This window comes from Struthio camelus, chromosome 15 (assembly GCF_040807025.1).
Source record: "Struthio camelus isolate bStrCam1 chromosome 15, bStrCam1.hap1, whole genome shotgun sequence".
Lineage (NCBI taxonomy): Eukaryota > Metazoa > Chordata > Aves > Struthioniformes > Struthionidae > Struthio > Struthio camelus.
In genome coordinates, this window is record NC_090956.1 from 1,015,388 (window position 1) to 1,036,869 (window position 21,482).

A 21,482-nucleotide genomic window follows, 5' to 3' on the forward strand; every position below is an offset into this window, starting at 1 on the left:
CAGTATATAAAGGTGTATCTACATACAAATACGTTTATTCTATATGAGTGAACGTGGAACGCACTCAGACACAATGCTCATGAGGACGCAAGCACACGTACGCAGCCGTTTCTGGAAAATAGACTTCAGAGCCCCGGAGAGCCTCCTTCGCACCACTCAAACAACAGGGGAAAAGCCCACAGGTTTTATTATAGCATGGAGTTACAGACTATCGACACGGAACGTCATTGTAAAATATCCCTGCCTTTTTTTCCTCCTCCATTACCGGGCAGAGGGACACATACAGGGGAAAGAATTAAATAAAAAGGAGAGATGCATCATCACCCATCCAAAAGAGGAAAAACAAACCTACCGGTGGGGATATTTTTAGCCGAACTACACATGACAAATGCAGTTCACAGGGACAAGCAGCCAAGGGCTCTCCCCTATATGGTCCTCCTCACACAGGCTGGCAGGATACAGTGCAGTGGTTAAGAGGGCATTAGCTCTTCACCCCTGAAGCCTCTCCTTCTGCCATTTGCTGGGGACCTATCAGTTGTGACTGCAGCTCCCCCGGTTGTGAGGCCCCCTCCAAAAAGAGACCGATTGCTTGAGAAAAACCATGCTGGTATCAGAAATAACATAGTTGCTCTCCACATGGTCTGGATCTGAACGTGAAAGGCAGGTAAAAATCTTTTTATCCCAATCTGAAAATCAGGTTGTTTCCACAGGAGGAAAGCACAAGGGCAGACTTAAATCCGTACTTAGTTCCTCTCCTGTATAAACTGTCTTATGCTTAAGTGTAGATAGATACAGACCTGGAAAAGTCATGGTGACACCTGCTTGGTCCAAAGCCCAAATCATCTGATCAAAGATAATCATACTGTGACAGCAACATATGGGTCTAGGACAACGACCCGTGGTGCCTACATCATCTGAATCCCAGGGATGGCTGCTGGTGTCATTTCTGTCTCTTATTAGCTAGATAGTGCTTTGTGCATCCTTTCACACACTTCCGCGGGTCCCAAAGTCACCATCATTTCAGCAACGCTTGGTCCGTGCTGAAAACACACAAGAAGTCATTATACAAATGGAAACTTAAACTTTGCAGTACAAGTTTATGCATCATTATACAGGAAATGACAAAGTGATTAGTTATCAGATTGCTGTTAGATCACGAGTAGGATTGTTACGAGCAGTCTAAAGACAAGATTCAATTTCTTTTTTTCCTCCCTGAAGTAAAATGCTCAGTATAGGTCAAACTGAACTAAAAGGATTGATACCAGAGGATAAGCCAGAGTTAGGCTTTTGAGAACATGTTTCATAAAACTTGTTTTTGAAGCTCGTAAAAACATTTTGCAGAGAGAGAAACATTTTGCATTGCACGCAAGAACCTAGTTTTGCCCAAAGCCTATAGCCTTGCCAACACTCTTTACAGCTGATCTAGGGTTGTTTCTAACTTCAGATTTGTAACTGCACGTACGTGCTTTGATAACTCCTGCTTTTCTGAAACTTTCAGAATTTCTTCATATCATCACATTCATCCATAACAGCAACTGATGTAAATTCGTGCAAGATGACCAGACCAAATACCAACATTCTGCAATCACAGAGAAGATGGCTGCTAAAAGACCAGAAGGTCTCAGTCTCAGAACTTTTATTTTATTTTTTACCTGCTTTCCAGTGAGCGCCAAGCGAAGGAGCTTCATCATGCTGCTGTATGTAGTCTCTCTAGTTTGCTTCTGGAGGCTTTTCAGGTCTTTGTTCAACTCCTCCACAGTCAAAACAGCTGCCTGCCTTGTCATGAGCCTTAGGGAAGGAAGATATCCCGACAATCTGCTGACATACAGGACAGAGGATTCCTACCCTGGAATCCCAGCAGGAGTTATCCCAATGAAAATGCTGAACGCAAGTAAACAAATGTCTTAGAGGACTACCAGCTACCTCAGACTGATTTGCAAAATCTTCTGGCAACGGCAACAGTTTAAGGTATGTTTTCCTGCCCTGTGTTCCTATTCTGTGTTATGGCGCTGCCTCTGCTCACAGCTGTGTTGGAGATGCACACGGGTATACCTGTAGGTTGGCAGGTGGGGCCGCTTTAATTTTACATTGGTGCTAAAGACTTTGCCTTGTGAAACCATAACTTTAACCTAGTTCAGTCTCATGTTACCACACAAACTCCACTGTGCTTCACGCTTCACAAAAATCTAGAAGTGACAGTTCTTGCCTGAGAGCATTAATGGGAGCTTTCCTGCTAGCAAGCAGCCTTTCAATTAAAAAGGCACAAAATTTCTCACCCATTGTTAACTACAGCACATTCTAAAGTAAAGCAAAATAAATAAAAATTATAACCATTTCCAATATCTGTATAGCAGCCAAGCAGGAAAACTCTGGGGTGAACAGATGGGTGGGCAGGGAGGGAGCTGGAAGGAGACACTTACCCTGTGACTAGTTTTCCTATTTCATCAGCTTCTGCAGAAATAGTTTGTAGCTGCTCTCGGGACACAGAGGGCCTAACCCACAAGTAAGAATAATCAGATGACACCAGGTTTTTCAGGAGACTGATGTGGCCCTGGAGAAAGAAAGCAAAGCTGTCAAGACCGAGGGTTAAGCTGCAGGGGAGAAAAGAAGGAAACTAATTCTGCCTGAACTTTACAGACAGTTAAAAGGGAGTCCAAACACACCACCGCTTTGTGCTTTGTACGTGCTCAGAAGAAACGTGAAAGCTGACATTTAGCCTGCTTAGTTTTTTCACACCCTCAACTAACTGGTGTGAACAGGGGTAGGAAAAAAGCCCAAAGGGCTGCTGTACCAGAACTGTAGGACCACACGCAAGCTGACTCAGAGTTAGTCCTGGGAAGTGGCTCGCCACATTCATCTGCTAGTTCTCGTGCAACAAGTAGGAAGTCACATGTTTAACCCAGACTCTGCTGCCATAGCAAAATCTTCACGTTGTAACAGATGAGGTCTTTTCCTGCCTTATAAAGGATGCTTTATTCTTCAAAAAAAATTCCCCAGATAATACAGTAGCATCCCAGAGGAGACTGGAAAACAGCTGGGCTCACCCTCTTTCCTGGCACTGGAAAGAGCCACAGGATCTTCTATCCTCTTTACAGCCTGCACTCTGCCACTTGCTTGAGATCAGGACTCTGAATTCACAAATCCCACTAGTTTAACACTAAGAGTTACACCACTTTTGAAAAGAAGTTGCTTCCATTTTGCTTTCAAAGCATGGAACAGCAGCAAAGGAGAAGTGCCTTATGCTACCCAGTCAACACAAGCTAGAGAAGAGCAGTCTCTTTGTACAACAGGCCCCCTCAGCGCTCACCCTTTCCACCATCGGCAAGCCACATCCTCAACTACATGAGGTCTTTTGGCACAGCCAAAAGACTAAGCGAAGTTAGCATCCCCCCTACTTGGGTACCAGTAGGGCCACGCCTTTTGGGTCCCCCAAACCAAGAGGGATGCTGAGAAGCTGCAGACTGTCTCCAATAGAGGGCTACTAAGAGGGCATGGTGCCTGGCACCACGTGACTGGTGAAAAGAGGTGGAAGAACCTGGGCCTTTTTAGGCTGACAAATGATACTAAGGGGGGGGGATCTCACAGCAGCCTACATGGGCTTGAAGGATAGTTACAAAGACAATGGAACCAAACTCTTCCTGGTAGCAGCACACGGTAAAACACAAGCAATGGCTACAAGCTGTAGCCTGGAAGGTTCAGACTAGACACGAGGAAAAGCTTCTTCACTAGGAGGGATAGCACAGCACTAGGACACCCAGAGAGATGGTGGGACCCATCCTTAGAAGTTTTCAAGGCTCAGCTACAGGGAGCTCTCTGCTAGCTCAGCAGCATGCACACAGTTACCTGAACTGCCAGTGACAGCCATTTGCTGTTTACAACAGCCCTTTGCTATCTGCAGGCCACAGCGCTTCAGAGCTCAGATCAAAGCAATGCCGAGAAACCAGATAAGTCTTCATTGAGGAATCCTACAAAATCTCTGCTCCCCATTCTCCAGTCATCCCCAAAATGGCAGCACAATGTTACCATTTTTCATACTTTTCTCAGCAGAAGCACTCGCTCCACATAATCCTTTTCTAGAACATCTTTATCCACACGTTGATCCCCAAAGGCATGCTCCACCAGCAACTGCAACTCTCTAACTAACTTCTGTCGTAGCCCCTCATTCTCGATATGGCGGGTGAGGTGAATCCTGTAACAAAGAACAAAACTGCTTGTGGTCTTCCTTGGGTCAGACTGAATCTCATCATCTCAGCCTCACAACATTTACCAATTAAATCTGTAGAACTGTTAGAAAAGCAACATTAAACCCAGGATAGACATTTGAAAACAAAGTCTTAAGCTCTAATACACCACACGGAAAGATGTGGTACCTCTTTGCTGCATGACATCCTAGTAAGGCATGCAAGTATTTCTAGAAGTACCTTCTGGAAGTGTTGCCTGTTTTTAGAAGTTATTTTCCATGTAAACTTAAGAGCTTGCATTCTGTTTACAGATCATCTGCCTAGGTTGCCACAGCATACGTGACACCACTGTCCTAGCATAACACAGGAGGGGAGACAACCAAGGAAAGGCACAAGCAGGAATGACATGTAGCACAGCAAAGAAAGCCACAGTTGGAGGATCAAGCACTGGGATCAGATAAACAGAATCACCAGACAAAGCCAAGTGCTAGTAGGAAATTCTTGCTGATCTATAGACTAGCAAGTTTTAAAGTTACTACTGATAGTAATACCTGCTGAATTCTGGGAGTTTTTCAAGATCCAGTAGGGCAGAATGGGTCGTAATTCTGCCTATTTCAAACTGCAAGATCAGCTCCTCCAAAGTCCTCCCCATCTGATTCTCTGCAAAATAATCCAACAAGGGTATAACAACCATTCACTGTCCTGCACAGAACTAGCATCACTGCTTTTCATTATAAATTTCAAGTTCAGTGCTGGCGCTGCAGCACGCTAAAGGAACAAGTGACAAAGGAGGGCTATTTTTCACAGCGCTAATAGGAAGCAGGGACACACCTAGGTGAATAGAAAAGAACTTGGAGCAGGCATACCCAGGAAGCTGCCCTCTGAACAAGAACATGCTCTGCTAACTACTGGTGAGGAACTAGAAACCGGGACATTCTGGTTGGCTCTATTACACTATTACACTCTTCAGTGAAACACCTCTTGCATCATTCAGCCCAACAGAAGAAACACTCACAGCCAGGAAGCTTCACTGCCCAGGAAAGGTTTAATTCCCAAGCATAGTTCCTGAAATACAAGTTAATTTGTGATCCCTACACAGCAAGGGCAACAACAGGAGTAATTGACTCAACTCCTCACAGTCTTTCAGGTTAAACAAGCAGCGTGGAAGATTTAACACGTTATACCGCAATTACTAATCACAGAACAGAATTTTCCCCCAAGAGTTTGCAGGGAGCTGCCTACCTACAGCCTCTTCACCTTCAGAGATGAAAGTTGTCCCAAGTGGAAACCTGCCAGGCATCATACTCAACTTAAATGGCTTCACAGAAATAGAAAGATTCCCACCGTTCCAGTGCACCATCCAGTCTCCCACAGCAGCTCTGCAAAAGCACTGGTGGCATTTCAGTGACAGAAGCACATTCAGGTTGGTTGCTTGACATCCATTCTCTGATTCCTTCAAGTACTGTCCAAGTTACTAGAATAAATCTAACCCTTTCCCCCAAAACAGCATCAAGGAGTATCCTAGCAGACACCAAGTCTGTTTTGATTACCTGCAAATCCAGAGCCACAGTGGGTTATAATGTCCAGCAGAGCCTCTGGCAAGTAGCCATCCTGAGCAAAACGTTCCAGAAAGATGTCCCCCTGCCTTTTGGACAGTTTACCACCGTCTTTGTTCAGAAGCAGCGGGAGGTGACAAAACTGAGGAGGATCCCAGCCAAAGGCTCTGTAGAGAAGGAGGTGCTTGGATGTTGAAGTAAGCCATTCAGTTCCACGCAAAACATGGCTGATTCCCATGTAATGGTCATCCACCACATTTGCCAGGTGGTAAGTGGGGAAGCCATCCCCTTTGAGAATCACTGGATCACCTTCCACATCAGCCACTTCATGCTTGCTCCAGCCATAGACCAGGTCCTGGAAGGGCTCCACACCCTTCTCGAGCCGGAAGCGGACTACCCAATCAAAGCCTTGTGACAGCTTCTCAGCCACTTCTTTGGATGTTAGGTGCCGACACCGGTTGTCATACCTTTGAGACAGGAGAATGAACATCTCCGTTCCATACAGGCCAATCCCCTCTGACCCTTCTTCCATTCTCAAATCAGCTACATGAACTCTAAATCGATTCCTAAATTGTAGCTTTAATCCTAAATCTGCCCACTATGTGTCCAGTCAAATCACTTCACCTCTGTAAGGTCACTCCCCTAAACATGCAAAAGGGTTTTGTTGTCTTCTCCTCCTCCTGAACAGCAGGTCTGTGAATACTCACCAGTTATGCTTATTATCCATTGCAAAAACGGGGAGAAGCACCCAATAGACTTAACGCTCATTACTTGGACTTTAGCTTTGGCTGTTTCCCCTAAAGTGAAAGTGCAAACATGAGCTAAACTGCTGTACTGCTCTTGTCTTCGGCCACTCACTGCCTCTAAAGGGCAGTGATACTACAATCCCATTGCTGCACAATTCTTCATTAGTTTTTGTAAAAATGAAGCACAGAGGCAACTGCTCAGTTGAAAAGGAATCCCTACCGTGGGGTTTGCTGATTCCTCAAAGCTTCCTTCTTCAGCAGTTCCAGGCGCTGAGGGGTACAAAAGCAGCGATAAGCTGCACCTTTCTCCAAAAGCACTTCACTGGCTCTCTTATAAAGATCAAGTCTGTGTGACTGCTGGTAGGGTCCAAAAGAACCACCTCGGCGAGGACTCTCATCAGGTGGAATACCTGAAACATCAACGTGACGGGATTTAAAAAGTCCTCAGGCAGAGTGAAATCCACAATGAGAGCACATTAAATAAAGATTAAAAGGCAGGAGCCCAGAGAACATCCAAAGACGGTTTCTTTTCCAGAACAGCCAGCTAACAGCATCTATCTAGCACAGAACTCAGATTCCCCTATACTCAGAAGATAAACGCCAACCTACAACATTAGAGTTTACAGTACTGAGCGTGAAGCTCCGAGGAGAGAAAAACACCAAAACCTAGTAAACAGTTGCATAAATCATGTGTGTTACCTGGAGCAAAAAGTATACTGATGTACACATGCAAAGTGGTGTACATCCTTACTATAGTAAATGACACTAATACTATAGAAACGCAGCTGACATGTTAGCCAATTATTTTACCTACTCCAAAATTACTATTCAACAGCAAAGTTGTTTTAAGTTTATCTGTTCAATAATGGAAACATCTGTGGAATCTGGCTCCAAGCTTACAATAAAACTATATTCTAAAGTCGCTCTCACTTTTAGTTCTTAAACTCTCAAAAAGAAGTAAAGAATTCAAAATGAGAAGTGATACCTTCGGATCCCTCTTAGCAAAGGATCTGTAGACAAACAATTTATCAACTTACACTGAGGTCTGTGAGTTCCGGCTTCTGAACTTTTCATCAAGCCTCTCATGCACAACCTTTGTTAGAGCTGCATCTTGTTCCACTTTCATAAATTTGGACCATTCTGTGTGTCAGACAAAGCAGCCAAAAGAAGCCTACCTAGTCATTTCTGCTATAAAATATACTTCCAGTAGGACTTTCCTGATACCCGGCCCTAACAATAATCACGTCATCAACTCATTCATCATCTTTTTGAAACACTACATAGCTTGCTATCATGCAAAACAGTCTGTATTTTGGTACTGTCAGTCTCTAAAAACAGGAGAACGTTTTGGTAGGTAAAAAATGAAATACATAGCTTTATAAACTACCTGCCCAATCCAGCATATCTTCTATTCCTTCTGCAGCTCCAGGCACAACTCGGTTTTGATCTGTATCCTCTACTCTCAAAATGAAAGTCCCTTGGTGCTTTTTGGCAAAAATATAATTGTACAAAGCAGTCCGAAGGCCACCCAAATGCAGAAAACCTGTTACCATACGGAAATCAGAGCAGATAATAATAAATAAACCAGAATAAACAGATTTTAAAATATGAGCTGAAAGGGCAACGCTACCTGTAATGCGAATTGACATTAAATAGTGAGTAGGTCGGGAGGGATGTTGCACTGAAACACTTATTTGCCTTGTGGGCTGTTAATCCTTACCTTCACTATGAAACTAAAGCATTGATAACTGCCTTCTAAAAGCGTATTGCCTGAAGTGATCTGGAAATCATTTATAAACTAGCTATACTTGAAAATGTCCCTTTCATAAGACACACTGCAAATGCTACAGAATTTTTTCCATACCGTCAACGTGAACTTAACTTTGGAAATTTCTAGCAGGAACTCATCTTCCTTCACAATTTAATAGTGAAAATATGTTAGGGATCAAGGGCAAGAAGCTTAGCCAACACTCAGAGCGCTACACAGTCACAAGACCCAGCAGAAACTGGGTCCAAACTATTGCCAAAATTGCAATATGCTCATGTTTTAGAGGCTAAAGCGCTGACGAAAGACCACTGCACCGTAGGCACGGCCGAAGGCGTTTGCCCTGCAGATCTCGCGCTCGGCTATCCGAGCCGCTAGAGCAGAAGGCAGCAAGGCCTCTCCTGACAGACACCGCATCCCCGCGCGAGGCGGGCCGACAGGGAGAGCTCCACCGAGGCCCGGGAGCGGCTCCGCAGACCGGACACGCGCCGTTTCACGGCGGGCGCCGAAAACTCTCGGGGGAGTTTCAGCAATAAAAGGGATTTCCCACGCGCCGGGCACCACCTAGGCGCCCGTGGGGCGAGCGCTAGCGCACGGGCTTGTCAGGCCGCAGGCGGCCGGGCCGGGCCTTCCCCTCCGGCGGCCCAGCAGCCCCGGCGGCGCCGGGGCAGGGCCGGGCCAGGCCGCTGAGGGCGAAGGGGCGGCCCCGGAGGCTACCGGGCCCTGCCCGCACCTGCCCGGCGGAGCCCGCCGGGCCGCGCCGCCAGGCCGGGCCAGGCCGGTTACCTGTGGGGCTGGGCCCGAACCGCACCCGGGGTCCCGGTCCCGGTCCCGGTCCCGGTCCCACCGCGCACAGCGCCCGCAGCGCCCGCGCCATCCCACCACACCGCTTCCGCCGGGGCGCCGCCAGCCAATCACCGCGCGGGGGCGGGGCCATGAGGGGGCGGGGCATCCCTTAAAGGAGACGCGGCCCTTTCGCGGCCGAGCGCGCTGTCAGGCTATTCGCTGCCCTGCTCGCTCCACCTTGCGTAGCAGCCCCAACCGGGCAACTCCTCCGCGCTCTGAGGAGCACCGCGGCTCCCCGCCTGCGCCCCTCCGGCGGCACTGCCGTGAGTCCCTGCGCTGAGGGCCGGACGCGGGGCGGTCCCGCGCAGCCCGGGCGGGGCTGAAGAGCCGGCGTACGGCGGCTGGGAGGGGCCAAATGGATTGGGCTACGGGGGCCGGCGTGGCCCAACGGCTGGTGACGGGCGTTTCCCGGCGCGCCTGCGCAGTAGATTGTACACAATCATCATGGCGGCCGCCGCCTCTCACTCCGCCGATGGTAGGCGCGGGCGGCGGCGGGGCGAAGCGAGGCGGGCGGGCGGCGGCGGCGCGGGCGGCGGCGGCGGGGTGGTGGGGCCGGGCCGGGCCGGGGCTGTCCGGCGGCTGGGATCTCCCTGTGTGCTCGCCCCCAGGTGCCGAGGAGCCGGGCATGGAGGCGGAGGAGCTGCCGCTGGGCTGCGGCGGCGGCGGCGGCGGGGAGGGCGGCGCGGCGGGGCGGCCTGCGGAGGCGGCGGGGCGGCCGGAGCTCTCGCAGGCGTCTGTCAGCAACGGCAGCGACTCGGAGAGCGGGAAGGAGCTGGTGGAGCTAAAGGTCATCTGGAACAAGAACAAGTACGACGTGAAGTTCTGCCTGGACAGCACGGGGGCCGACCTGAAGCAGAAGATCCACTCGCTCACAGGTCTGTGCTGCGCTGCCTCTGGCCGCAGCCCGCTCCTCCTCTCGCTGAAATTCGCTCCGCAGCCGCGAGGCGTGCTTGTAATCTTTATTCTCGCCTCTTAGGCCTTCCACCAGCTATGCAGAAAGTTATGTTCAAGGGACTCCTACCGGAGGAGAAAACGTTACGAGAAATCAAAGTAACGAACGGCGCAAAGATAATGGTGGTTGGCTCTACTATCAATGATGTTTTAGCAGTAAATACGCCCAAAGAAGCTGCTCAACAGGAGGTCAAGGCTGAAGAAAATAAAAAGGAGCCCCTTTGCAGACAAAAGGTTATTGTTGTCTCAATTTTTCCTGGTTTCTGGGGAACTGTGGGATTTATATGACTCTCTTGTAATATTCCGCTATTACCTTTGGGTCCTGGTCCTATGTGACACAGGCTAATTTCTTACATAGTTAAGTGTTAGAGGAAGGGCTCTCTGTAGAGGAGTGTAAAACATTATTTAGCCCAGTAGAGGCTGTGGCTTTGCAAGTCACCTTTTGTGCCGGTGCCAGGTACGTTTTAGTATTTCAAACAAAGAAATGGGGAGTAATAGAAATATTTCTTAGTCGTTAGTTGAGTAGGTTGGTTGCATCTGAAAGCTGACTAATCTTTGTTGCCATAAAATAGTTTGACCTCTAAAACTGTCTTCAAAGTGGATACCCAAAGAGCAGTTTCTTCAGCTGTCCCGGCACTGAGGGGAACATGAATGCTGAATACTCCTCTCACTTCTTGGAAGTGTTGCCTCCTAATAGGATGTGAAGTGCAGTGCAGTAACGCTTGTTTTGGTGGCTTGCGGCAATGTTGTAGGGCTGATAAAAGATTTTCAGCTCAAGGTATTATCACCCCGCACCTTCCTCAAACTAATATAATTGAAAATTAAAATGTTCATCGTTGATCTACGACCTTTATGAAATATGCTTTTGTTTTTCTATAATCTATCATAGTTCACGTTCACTGTAAGTCCCATCATTGTTTAAAGGTACTCAGCAAGTCACAAGCTGTGAGCATGTTTTTCTTAGTTACTACTGCTCTAATCTGTTGTGGCTGTGTTGCGATATGTTGCACTGCAAATGTAAGGGGTTTTCTTCCATTCACTGAACATAACACTTGACTGTTAAAACTGACTTGCCAAATGCCAACTATGTGATTCAGCATGTATGATATTAAAGTGAGACTTTTTAAATATGTATATATATTTATATTGTAGAAGCGATGTTACCCTTTGCATCAAACTGGGATTCTATTAGCTTATATAATTTCTTGAGATTGTCATAGAAAGTGCTCGGTTAACTGTGAGAATTAACCATTTTCTGTGTGATAAAAGACTGTGAATAGTCCTTAACTGTCTCATGGTGCTGTTGGGATATGACCAAGAGTGCAGCTGGAAATAAATTGCAAGATTCTGTTGTGTTTGTGTGAGTTCTAATTTCTGTTTTATATTGTAGCAACACAGAAAAGTATTGGATAAAGGAAAACCTGATGATGTGATGCCTTCTGTTAAAGGTGTTCAGGTAAGTAAATAAGTATGTGGCACACTGTCATAATCAGAAAAGAGATAACTTTTTGTGGTTTGAGGCCTTCCTTTGCTGATTCTATCTTTCCTTGCAATCTTAGTAGAAAACAGCAGATAGCCCTTGTACTCAAAAAGCTGAGGACAGTTTTTCCTATTAAAGCCTTTCACCATGACTCTCTGTTGCTTTTTGTAGGAGCGCCTGCCAACAGTGCCATTATCTGGCATGTACAACAAGTCAGGGGGGAAAGTAAGATTGACCTTTAAACTTGAGCAAGACCAGCTATGGATTGGCACAAAAGGTGAGCAACTCTAAAACTTAGGTGAATAGTTCATAGTTGGGCTGTAAGTGATTGGTGGGAACTAGAAATATTTTCTAGTGTGAATAAATTGTATTTGGGGAATAGTATTGGTATTTGAATACTTCAAAACTAAATTTTGCGTCCTTTTCTCAAATGTCATTCTCTTGGATTGTTTGAACACTATCTGATATTTTACTTCTGTTCTTGAAAAATTTGAGTTCAGTTTTGCCAGTGATTTACTTTTCAGTCTGCTGTTCATAGCTCCCAGTTGTATGATATAATATTTGGCATTTCTAACATATCTCAAGAGCACTTCATAAACATTGCTTTGATCCCCACGTCTTAGGGAGGCTCAATGACTTGGCTAAGAACCCAAAGGAAATCTTAGAACTGGGAATAAAGCTAGGAGTGCTGGCACTCCTGTTATTATCTATCCTTCCAACCAAAATTAGTTGAGTGTCTTGTTTCAGTGATGTACAACTGCAAAAACTATGGCATGTGTTGCTGTGCGGAGGAATCAGTTTACCATCTTGAGTGGTGCCAGGAGGAGCTGAAAGTGCTGTGGTGCACTTTCATTGCACCTCAGCATGCATTGCTGAGGACGTCCCAGATAATCCCCCTGCCTCCAGAGGAAGCTATGCCCCTTTAATTTGTCCAAGACAGGGCAATATTATAATGATGAGCAAGAAGAATAGAAGTGCTTGCTCACTGTCCCAGTAAAATAACCTAATTGGATGGTAATATTAGCTTTGGATGGCACCTCCAGCTGCTGTGTTATTTCCAAAGTAAGCAGAAATCTCGGAAGTTTTTGACCTTTCCTATGTAGGACAGACTTGATAGTGTGAATGTTTTCTGGTTTTAAAATCAGTAAAAAAAAATCAGTTGTTTCAGTACCAATTGCAGAGATTTTTCCTGGGCTAAATGAGGGGGAGAGACACTGTATTTCTTCTCCATAGGCTGGGCTGCTCAGTTTTTTTCATTATTGATAATGTGTTCTAAATACTTGATTAGTATTTCAGTGACTAATTCTCTCATCCCTCCTTCTAGACCAGTTTCAAGTTTAGTGTTTCTGAAGTGTTTTGGATTAGGGTTTTTTAAATATGAAATTTAATTCTTCTTGTCATCTGTCTTTAATATAACCTATCACTCTACTTTCCCAAATTAGCAGCAACTGACTTCCTGTAGGGAACGCTTGTAATTGCTAGCTGTTGTTGGGAATGGTTCCTTCCTGCTCGAAGAAATTCATGGCAGATGCCAGCATATGTGGGCTAGAATAAACACAACTAGCTGTCACACCATTTCTGACTGGCTAGTCCTTGAAGATGGAAACTGTTTCTCTCTCACCCACCCTTCCTGTGCTTCACAGACCACTCTGTACGTTTTTGTAGTCTAAGGTTTGCTATAGCTAGATGTTTCTTGGTCATTCTATATGCTTTCCATAGAGACATTGATCATATGGATTTGTCTGTTGCTGAGATCTTCTGAAGAATAATTGTTTTGAATGCAAATGAGAGCAAAGATTCTTTATTCAGTGAATAAGCGTTGACAGTCTGGGGTAGTTCAGAGTGAGCTTAGCTGAAGCACAGAAATACGGAATATTTGTTTTTCCATCACAAAGTAATTTCCATCACAAACAAGATATAAACTATGTATTTATTCATTTCCCTGTGTACCTTTTATAGGTAGGTGCTCTGCTCTGGCTCACACAAATTAAAATGTCATACCTATCTAAAGAACTCACTGTTCTGTTTCTCCTTTGTAGAGTGTTTGTGGTTTTCTGTCTTGTACCCAAGAAGATAATTTTAGGCTGACAGTGAAAGCTGGAATTGAGAGGAAGGATCTTGGACTTAAGCCTTCGGGAGGAAGGGAGGGCATAAGTGAGACAAAAGAAATCAGCCATGAAACTTATACTTTGTAATTCTTGTTGGTTACATCTGGCTGGCTGATGTTAGTCTATCTCATAATTGTAGGGGAGGTGGGGTTCAGTTTCTCTTGTTATTTCTTTCCCTACTTGCTCCTCATTAACTTCCTTCCCTGTCTTTTTATAGTGACAGTTGAACACTACCTCAGGGTAAAACCAGGACTAGACTTCCAAAGAGTTAGCTGATCCTTGTCCTTTCCATAAAGCTTAGTTTAATCCTTTGTAGTCGGTCCTGCATATTCTTACACCTGGATTTACTTTCACTATGGTGAGTAATCCTGCTGATCAGAGTGGAGTTACTTATGGAGTTATGTTAAATAAAGCCGTCCCTCCCTCCCTCCCCTCTGTCAACTTAAGGCCCAAAGCAGATAGACTGAACCTACTTAATCTGATACAGAGGCATAAAAATCTGGGTAATTCTGTGATGCGCATCAAGATTTCTTTGAAGTATTGGCCTACCAGTTGTGGAGTTGTGGTAATGTGGAAGACTTGCTTCCAAGGAGCAGGTATCCAAAGTTCATCCTAAAAGAAAAGACTGCTCACACGAGGTGCTTTTGTAATTAATAGAGGTGGTATTTAAAGTTGACATTAAATACTACTGCCTCATACATCAGAAATAATACTTTCATCAATTTTAATGTAGAGAGAACAGAAAAGTTACCCATGGGGTCCATTAAAAATGTGGTGAGTGAACCTATTGAAGGACATGAGGATTATCACATGATGGTAAGTAATCCTACTTTAATAATATCAATCTAATTACTTCATGCAAATATGCAGAAATGAGCATTTTAAGCTAGAGTAAGTCTGAAACTGATAGTAATACAAGCTTCCTGTATTGTGAAAAGTTGGAATGTCAATATTGTCTACTGTCATGATGTAAATATTTTGGGTAGTGTATGTTGAGTGTCTGCTACTTTGTGGACATTTCAACTGTTTTCACACAATTGTTAGTGCTACTTAATATCCTCTGTCTTGTTATGACAGTATAATTACAGTAAAAAAAAAAAAAAACCACAGTATTTTCCTAAAATGGAGTATCACGATACTTTGAAACAAAGGGACTGTAGGGCAGACTTTCAGAATAATGGTCAGCCTACAGTGTGAACGTGGAACGCTAAACTATTCTGAAAAGATGTATTCCGTTTTAGTTCCATTTTCATTTTTTGTTTTGTTTTTGTTTTTCCTTTTGTGATACGCAATTTTAAGTAAGCATATAAATTGGTATGCTTCTCTATTATATTCCTCCAAAAGACCTTGACATAGAAATTTTTAGTTTGTGAGAGCTACCTTCCTTTCGCTATAACTGTGAATTAGTATTCTTTGATAATGCTTGCTGCCAGTCATTTCCTTTAAAAATACAGAATAAAAGCCCTACCTCACACAGTAGTGAGGTCGTTTTTGTCAAGAAAGCGTTAGTTTGATTTCTTAGTGATATTTTCCTATATCTAGCTTAATGCTAGTTTCTATTTTCTTTGTATAAACAATAGGACTTGTTGGAGGTTAGAAAACATAGAGACTTGATTCTGCAATGTTTCTCTTTTCCCCGTTTAAGTTTCTGAAATACTGATATTGGGTTTAGAAAACTAATATATTTCTGAAGAGAACAGTGCTAATTCTGCTGGATTTTTTGGCTTTTTTTTAATCCATAGTTTTTTTGAGTTTTTGTTTACAAAATACTTCAACACCGAAAGTTAGTTACTGCAAGTTCCTTGTACAAAAGTCTGCTTCCCTCTTTAAGGGAAGAAAAGGGAAATGCTATCCCTTAAAATTATTGTCTTCAGGAGGGAGCTGATCTAGTCTTTGTCCAAATATTTGATATTTTTGATCAACTATGTAGAAAAATGGCCTCTTAAGAGTTTACTATAGCATAATCTAATCCTAAAACAAAGATAGAGATAGTTGTCATGCGGTAATACCCCTATTTATTCTGATGCAAGTAGAGAGTAGTACTTTATGCCTAAATATAAAATTCTGTGAATGTTCTTTTAAAAAAAAAAACCAAAAAACACATGGTGGTTGTCTTAATTCCCCTCTGGCTTCTTAGCTCTGTGCGTTCTGGTAGTTGCTTTAGGGACTTTGAGTTATGCTTCAGGTTCTGACTTCCAGGATATGTTCCTTGTGTTCTTGAAACTGGCCAAGAGTTTTTGTTGCTGCTTTGACATCTTAAATGAAAGAGCTCGTCATTTTGATTGGTACTTTACAGTTCTTATTTCTCTGAGGAATGATTTCTTCAACTGCATACCAAATACTTTTAGTATGCACCAACTATTTGAAGGAGGCAATAGATGTAACGAACTTACTTGTTTTTTTTGGTGGATAAATTGGATGTCCAATCTGACTGGTATAAGCTGTTCTGTTTCCCATTGTAAATGTTGTCATTTTTAACTTTGCAGGCATTTCAGCTGGGCCCAACAGAAGCGTCTTACTACTGGGTCTATTGGGTACCAACTCAATATGTTGATGCAATCAAAGACACGGTGCTGGGGAAATGGCAGTATTTTTGAAAGCACGCTCACCTCTGGCACAGGAAAATGGCACAAAGCTAAGGACACTGCTGGGAGAGGCCTCCAACATCCCTGGATTTGATAGTCCTGGAACTTATTAATAAAATATGAATAACGAGGCATTGATGGAAGCCAGAGGTGATGTTCTTTCACCATTAGTTTACTTTTAACTTAAAAATTTCAGCATCCCTTTTCTGCAGTCAGCTTCAACCATATTTAAAGCAAATACAGTGGAAATCAATAAATCTTAATTCACAAAATATTGTGTGTAATACACTTAAATCTGCTGAGAGTTGATCTTCCATTTTAGTTTTAAAAAGGAAATATTACAGTCTATTACTGAGGATTTTTTACATGGTTGGAACAAAAATATTTTCATAATCTTTCAGTTATAAGCATTAGACTTAATTTAGTTACTTGGTTGTGACTGAGAATTTCAGAAACAGTTTTTTTAAAATAAACTTTAAATAGTATGCAAAATTGATGTTTAGTAAGCCATATTCTGCTGGCCCTTTTGTTTCCGGTTTGTCTCGTTGGTAGCAAAACTTTTTTGTTTTAACCCAAAGGTTTAGTTTTTGTTTTGTTTTTTTCCTCTTTTCTTTTAATACTCGAAGCCCTGGGTTGGTACTGTGTGGCATGTTTGGAGCAGATGAATACCACTATGGATGTTTTGCAATCATAATGACCTAGTGCTGCTTACTGTCCCATTTCATGCCGTTTTAGTTATTTTCTTCCCTCCTGCTCTTCTCCTGCCTGGGGTGCTACATTTTTAGGAGCAGTTTCTTGATTATACATATTGCAGTCCTGAATCATTTTGCAGCTGTTGTGATGACAGTTACCTGTCTGACTGAAAAGGACCTCTAGAGTGCACTATGTAATACAGACCAGTATGAGTGTACTGAAGCAGTAACACAGATGTTGCAAAGGAAGTGAACCAAAGAGACCTTCCTGTGAGTTTTTTTGTGGGGGGATAGGGAGAGGGGAATGGGAGAGAGCAGCTGGCTAAAATGTCATTTGATTGGGGCCCTGAATAATTGTGGTAGTCTTTTGTGACCTGGATTTGAAAAATCTTATTCAGTGAGTCTTACCAAGTTTAGGATGTCTGTCCGACAACTGATATTTTAAAGTTTAAATCACCCTTCAGCTTTTCTTTGCTCAAGTTTTCAGGAACTTCTTGCATCTAGTTCTGTCTGAAATAATGTTCCTTGCCTTTCGTTTGTGATGTTCTGCCTGTCATCTCAGCAGTTAACGTGCCATTTATCTCAGGTTTTCTGAATGGACCTTTCAGTCCTGAAAAGGTGCACACCCTTAACCGATTGTGTTGTGCAGTCAAACCGAATCAGTCTTACTGTGTGTTAAACCTACGTCTAAGAGATCCTTTTTAAAAAAAAAAAAAAACCCACACTGTAGGCTTAATATTTGTTCAATACAAGTAGTTTAACATTTTGTGAAACTCAAGGAGAGACATCCTTTCAGGAATAGCTGAACATAATATATTCCCTGTCCATTTTTCACTTGCCTTGAAATAGCTCAGTTGAAACTCAGCAGGTGCAAATTCCCGAATGAGTATTTATTTTATTTTTATTTTATTATAGGCAAGGAAAAGTGTTCATTTTAGGATATAAAGGTGTTCAGTTTTTTCTAATATTATTGAAAGTGAATTTGGGTTAAGGTTACATATTTACCTATATATACTATTGATAGCAACATAAGCAACTCTTGTTTTGTATTTTCAGTTAGAACATTCATGCAATAGGAAAGTTGTTCCACATCCTACATCTTTAAACTAGTGATGTGCTTGTTACTCTTGTAGCTTGAGATATTTTCTTTCTGTATACAAACCAAGAGCAGTGTGTCTTGACATAAATGCATTGTGACACGAATTTTTCCTGAAGTAGCGCTGTGTTAGTTCCCTAGAACAGCCTCCTCCTGAAAGCTCTGAGCAAGGGTATGGATGCAGATAATGGAGTTGCTATGAGTTAATTTGAGATATAATTACAACTTAAATGCAGCTATCACACTTTTTATTTTCTAATTGCCAGTTCAAGTATTAAGGTTGAAATTTAAATTTTGGTGTCTAGTGGAAAGTGTATGCACTACAATACTGCGTCATATGCTTTATATGATGTATAAAGAAAAACAGCAGAGTGCAAAGGTGAATCCAAATGACAGAAAAAGCTAATGTCGCTAGTCTTGTTGGTTTAGTGATCATCAACTTCCACTTGCTACCAGATTTGCTTAGGCCTGTCTATATGTCCGTTCATACTCCATTTTCCTTTCCTGTTCTTTCATTCGCTTGCCCCTTGAGAGGACATGTATCTTAATTCCAGCTCTTCCCCAGTGTTCCTGTGGCTTCTGTGTTGGATGCAGTAAATACGGGTGAGTACACTCTGCTGCCATTGCTGAGGTGGGGCATATACCTGATCTAATCACTGTCAAGGCAATGAGGACACCTTGGGCATGGAGGACAATGTAGTGTTTAACATTCCTGTCGGCTTCTTTCCCAAGGGCATGATTTTTCTGTCTCCTGTGCCAAGTACAATAAATGAATTGCTATCAAAAGAAACAGAATATAAAAATTTTAGGTTACAGAGCAGTTTTAAATGTGGAGAAGAAAATACGGGAAATTAAGAAAATCAAACCTGGTCCTGTTTAGATACTTCTTTTTTAGTTGAATTTGATTTGAAAAATGAAACAGTTTCACTTCTTTCTCCCACGTGCAAAATTTGAATTAAAATACAGGAAAGTGATACCAAAATGCTTTAGTTGGTGTTTGTTGGCTAAATATAGTAAGTTTCTGGAAGTTCTTTTAAATTAGTATTCCAATTGATTTTTACTAGTACCTCTTTAAAGATTCCTCTTTTGGAATGATGTGGAGCTTTGCATCTTCTGGTATATACCAATTTTTAAAAGGCACTTAATGACATCGATGATCATGAACATCTAAGAAAACACCATCTCTTTAGTTGTATAGTGTCACAGCTTGTTTAATTGGGGAGCTGTTTTTTAGCCTCTCATCTTTCCTTTGTGTTTTACTCTTATAACTAGAGTGGTTTCCAGGGCAGTTTGAGGATGCCAAATGGTCCTGTGGAGAAATTTGGCAGTTAGTCCTCAGTGAAATACAAGTGTAATGAATAACATGCAAATGCAATCAGTATTTGAAGTTGACTGATTAAGGTTGTTTTCAGATCGTTCATATAATCTTCCATAGGAAGTATATGGTAATATCTGTGGTGATTCTTATGCAAAAGTTGAAGTATTTCAGTTAAATTACAATTTAATGCCTTTCTAGGGAGATCAGTTCCCTGTTGTATATATGTGTAATTCCTTACAAACATTAATTTTGGGATGCTGTTCCTTATGAAGTTGTATTAAGTGCTTTGCTAGGTTTACTAATGGGTGATAAAAGTATCTGGAATGCAAATGTGGGTTTTCAACAGAAGACAGTATTTCCTCATGCAAATGTCATAGTCGCTTCTAATGCACAGGCAGTGTGTCCTTTATAGTTCTTCTTGGTGCCATTGTCTCATTAAAGTGGAGTAGCAATAAACACTGTCTGTGAGGAGTTCTGTTGCAGTTACTGAGCTCTTCCTAGGCCTTTGGTGGTGTTGAGTGTTTCAACTCGCCTGCGTACCATTCCTTTCACTTTTCTGTGCCCAGTGCTATGGGTTTCTTGTTTCTATCCTTGTTCGGAGTTCAGTATTCCTTCCATATCTGTTTGTGCATCCCAAGCACAAACAGTTTCTGGATTAGTATTTCATTAGGAATGCAAATGTATAGTGTTAAACCTTGTTTGGGTTTGAACATAGACCATATCTTGTATGAAGATCTTGTATTACTTGCAAGTTTTTCATGTCAAGTTTAAGATTAAAGTAAATCATTACTTTCTCTTAGCGACATTGTCTTACAAGAATTGTATAATTAAAATAAGGATGTTACTGTGTTGAAAGACAAGAGGTGGTCTGAAGAAAAAGAATTGCATAAGAAAGTGTTAACACACAATAGTTATAACTCGTAACACACGCACTCAACCTGCTCAGTTTTATAGTTCACAGAGTTTGTATCCATTGCTTCGTACTTTAAGGGCCAAAGAGAAAAAATTCGTTTGCAATGACACAGAATCGAAAGTGCCATATTCTGGGGGTGGTCTGTTGCACGTTCTCCCTCCCCTCATCCCGGTGGCCCTGTACAGTCTGGGGGTGCGACCGTTAGGGCACAGGCAGGCTCTTCGCAGGGCACACGCTCAGTACTCTGCTCTCGTTGCTTGTTGTGCCAACTGGGTGGAGCAAACTTTTCAAACTTTTCTTCTGTTGCTGACTTTTTGCTTTCTTTATTCATAACTTTATTTTCCAATCGGGTTGTTTTCATTTTGAGTTTAGTACTCTAGCCTTTCAGAATTAGATTATTTGTATCTTGTTTTGTTAACTAACATCCTAGTCACTGGGGGGAAGGAGGGGACCAGGAGAGCTGCAGCAAGTCTTGTATGAAACATACGGCTGTTTTACCTTCTAGCCAAGGATTTGCTTCCTGTGGTTTGTGGACGTTCGCTATGTCTTACCCATATTCTAAGCAATTCATTCTTTGGCTTTCTATTCAAAAACAAAACAAAGTCTTAGATCATGTTTGTGTCCTCTACAGATATATTTTAAATGGAATATGTAAGTACCATGTTTTATGGTATTTTTAAATTATCTATTGCCTCTTTCAGGGGAGGGGGAGATGACCTATTTAGTCTTAGATTTGCACTGCTGGATTTTTTTAAGTGTAACCTTGACTGGTTATCCTATTGTTCTATTCTGTAAGATTAGTCTTATGAATTAAAGTTTGATAATTAAGCATTTCTGTGTTCGAGTGTTTTAACATTCTGTACATACTATACTTCTTACAGCATAAACAACTGTGGGCAAACAGTTTGTATGTTGAAAAATGTACCCAGAGCCAGAAATCCTTGGACACTTGTGCTTATTGTTAACTCCAACGTTATTGGTGCCTTTTGCTAAGTATGGCGAGTTGAGTGTATTTCTGCTGTACATCACTTCATACCAAAAGGCTGTGAATTATAGGATTTCTCTAGCTCCCTGTCTAAAAGCGGGATTTTAAATTGTAGAATGTCCTTGTCGTGTTGAGCATACTCAAGGATAAATTCAAGTACTCGGCTGTAAATTCTACGTACAGGCAGAATTTGTTACGATGCCAAAAGTTCCACTTCAGTTTATCAACCCACAAAAAGCAGTTGCTCAGGAGAAGCCTGG

General features: G+C 42.6%; 2 protein-coding genes across 4 annotated transcripts; one reads left to right on the forward strand and one right to left on the reverse strand.

Annotated features, from left to right (window-relative positions):
• Positions 1-169: 169 nt before the first annotated feature.
• EARS2 (glutamyl-tRNA synthetase 2, mitochondrial) lies at positions 170-9,405 on the reverse strand. Of its 3 annotated transcripts, XM_068908308.1 has the most exons (10): positions 9,272-9,405; positions 7,871-8,026; positions 7,521-7,623; positions 6,704-6,893; positions 5,732-6,204; positions 4,733-4,841; positions 4,036-4,189; positions 2,421-2,551; positions 1,653-1,788; positions 170-1,040 (listed from the first exon to the last, which is right to left on the reverse strand). In XM_068908308.1, the coding sequence occupies exons 3-10, from the start codon at positions 7,567-7,569 to the stop codon at positions 957-959; spliced, it is 1,326 nt and encodes a 441-aa protein (XP_068764409.1). In that variant the 5' UTR covers positions 7,570-7,623; positions 7,871-8,026; positions 9,272-9,405; the 3' UTR covers positions 170-956. The 3 variants fall into 3 exon arrangements, with proteins under 3 accessions (XP_068764409.1, XP_068764408.1, XP_009665149.1); XM_068908307.1 differs by lacking the exons at positions 7,521-7,623; positions 9,272-9,405 and adding an exon at positions 9,035-9,173; XM_009666854.2 differs by lacking the exons at positions 7,521-7,623; positions 9,272-9,405 and having other exon boundaries at positions 7,871-8,893.
• Positions 9,406-9,509: 104 nt separating this feature from the next.
• Positions 9,510-21,068, forward strand: UBFD1 (ubiquitin family domain containing 1). The gene is made up of 7 exons (XM_068908309.1): positions 9,510-9,569; positions 9,703-9,969; positions 10,071-10,279; positions 11,436-11,501; positions 11,697-11,802; positions 14,367-14,449; positions 16,120-21,068. Exons 1-7 carry the CDS (start codon positions 9,539-9,541, stop codon positions 16,228-16,230), a joined length of 873 nt encoding a protein of 290 aa, XP_068764410.1. The 5' UTR covers positions 9,510-9,538; the 3' UTR covers positions 16,231-21,068.
• Positions 21,069-21,482: the final 414 nt, after the last annotated feature.

What these genes read in the sequence shown, in the direction of transcription:
- EARS2 (XM_009666854.2), bottom strand. Translation starts at nt 8,132, where the DNA reads ATGTCAATTCGCATTACAGGTAGCGTTGCCCTTTCAGCTCATATTTTA. An exon ending in CTGTGGCTCTGGATTTGCAG is followed by an intron (nt 4,842 to 5,731) that starts GTAATCAAAACA and finishes ATTATTTTGCAG; the next exon opens with AGAATCAGATGGGGAGGACT. An exon ending in AAACTCCCAGAATTCAGCAG is followed by an intron (nt 4,190 to 4,732) that starts GTATTACTATCA and finishes TCTTTGTTACAG; the next exon opens with GATTCACCTCACCCGCCATA.
- UBFD1 (XM_068908309.1), top strand. Translation starts at nt 9,539, where the DNA reads ATGGCGGCCGCCGCCTCTCACTCCGCCGATG. An exon ending in AGCCCCTTTGCAGACAAAAG is followed by an intron (nt 10,280 to 11,435) that starts GTTATTGTTGTC and finishes TTTATATTGTAG; the next exon opens with CAACACAGAAAAGTATTGGA. An exon ending in GCTATGGATTGGCACAAAAG is followed by an intron (nt 11,803 to 14,366) that starts GTGAGCAACTCT and finishes ATTTTAATGTAG; the next exon opens with AGAGAACAGAAAAGTTACCC.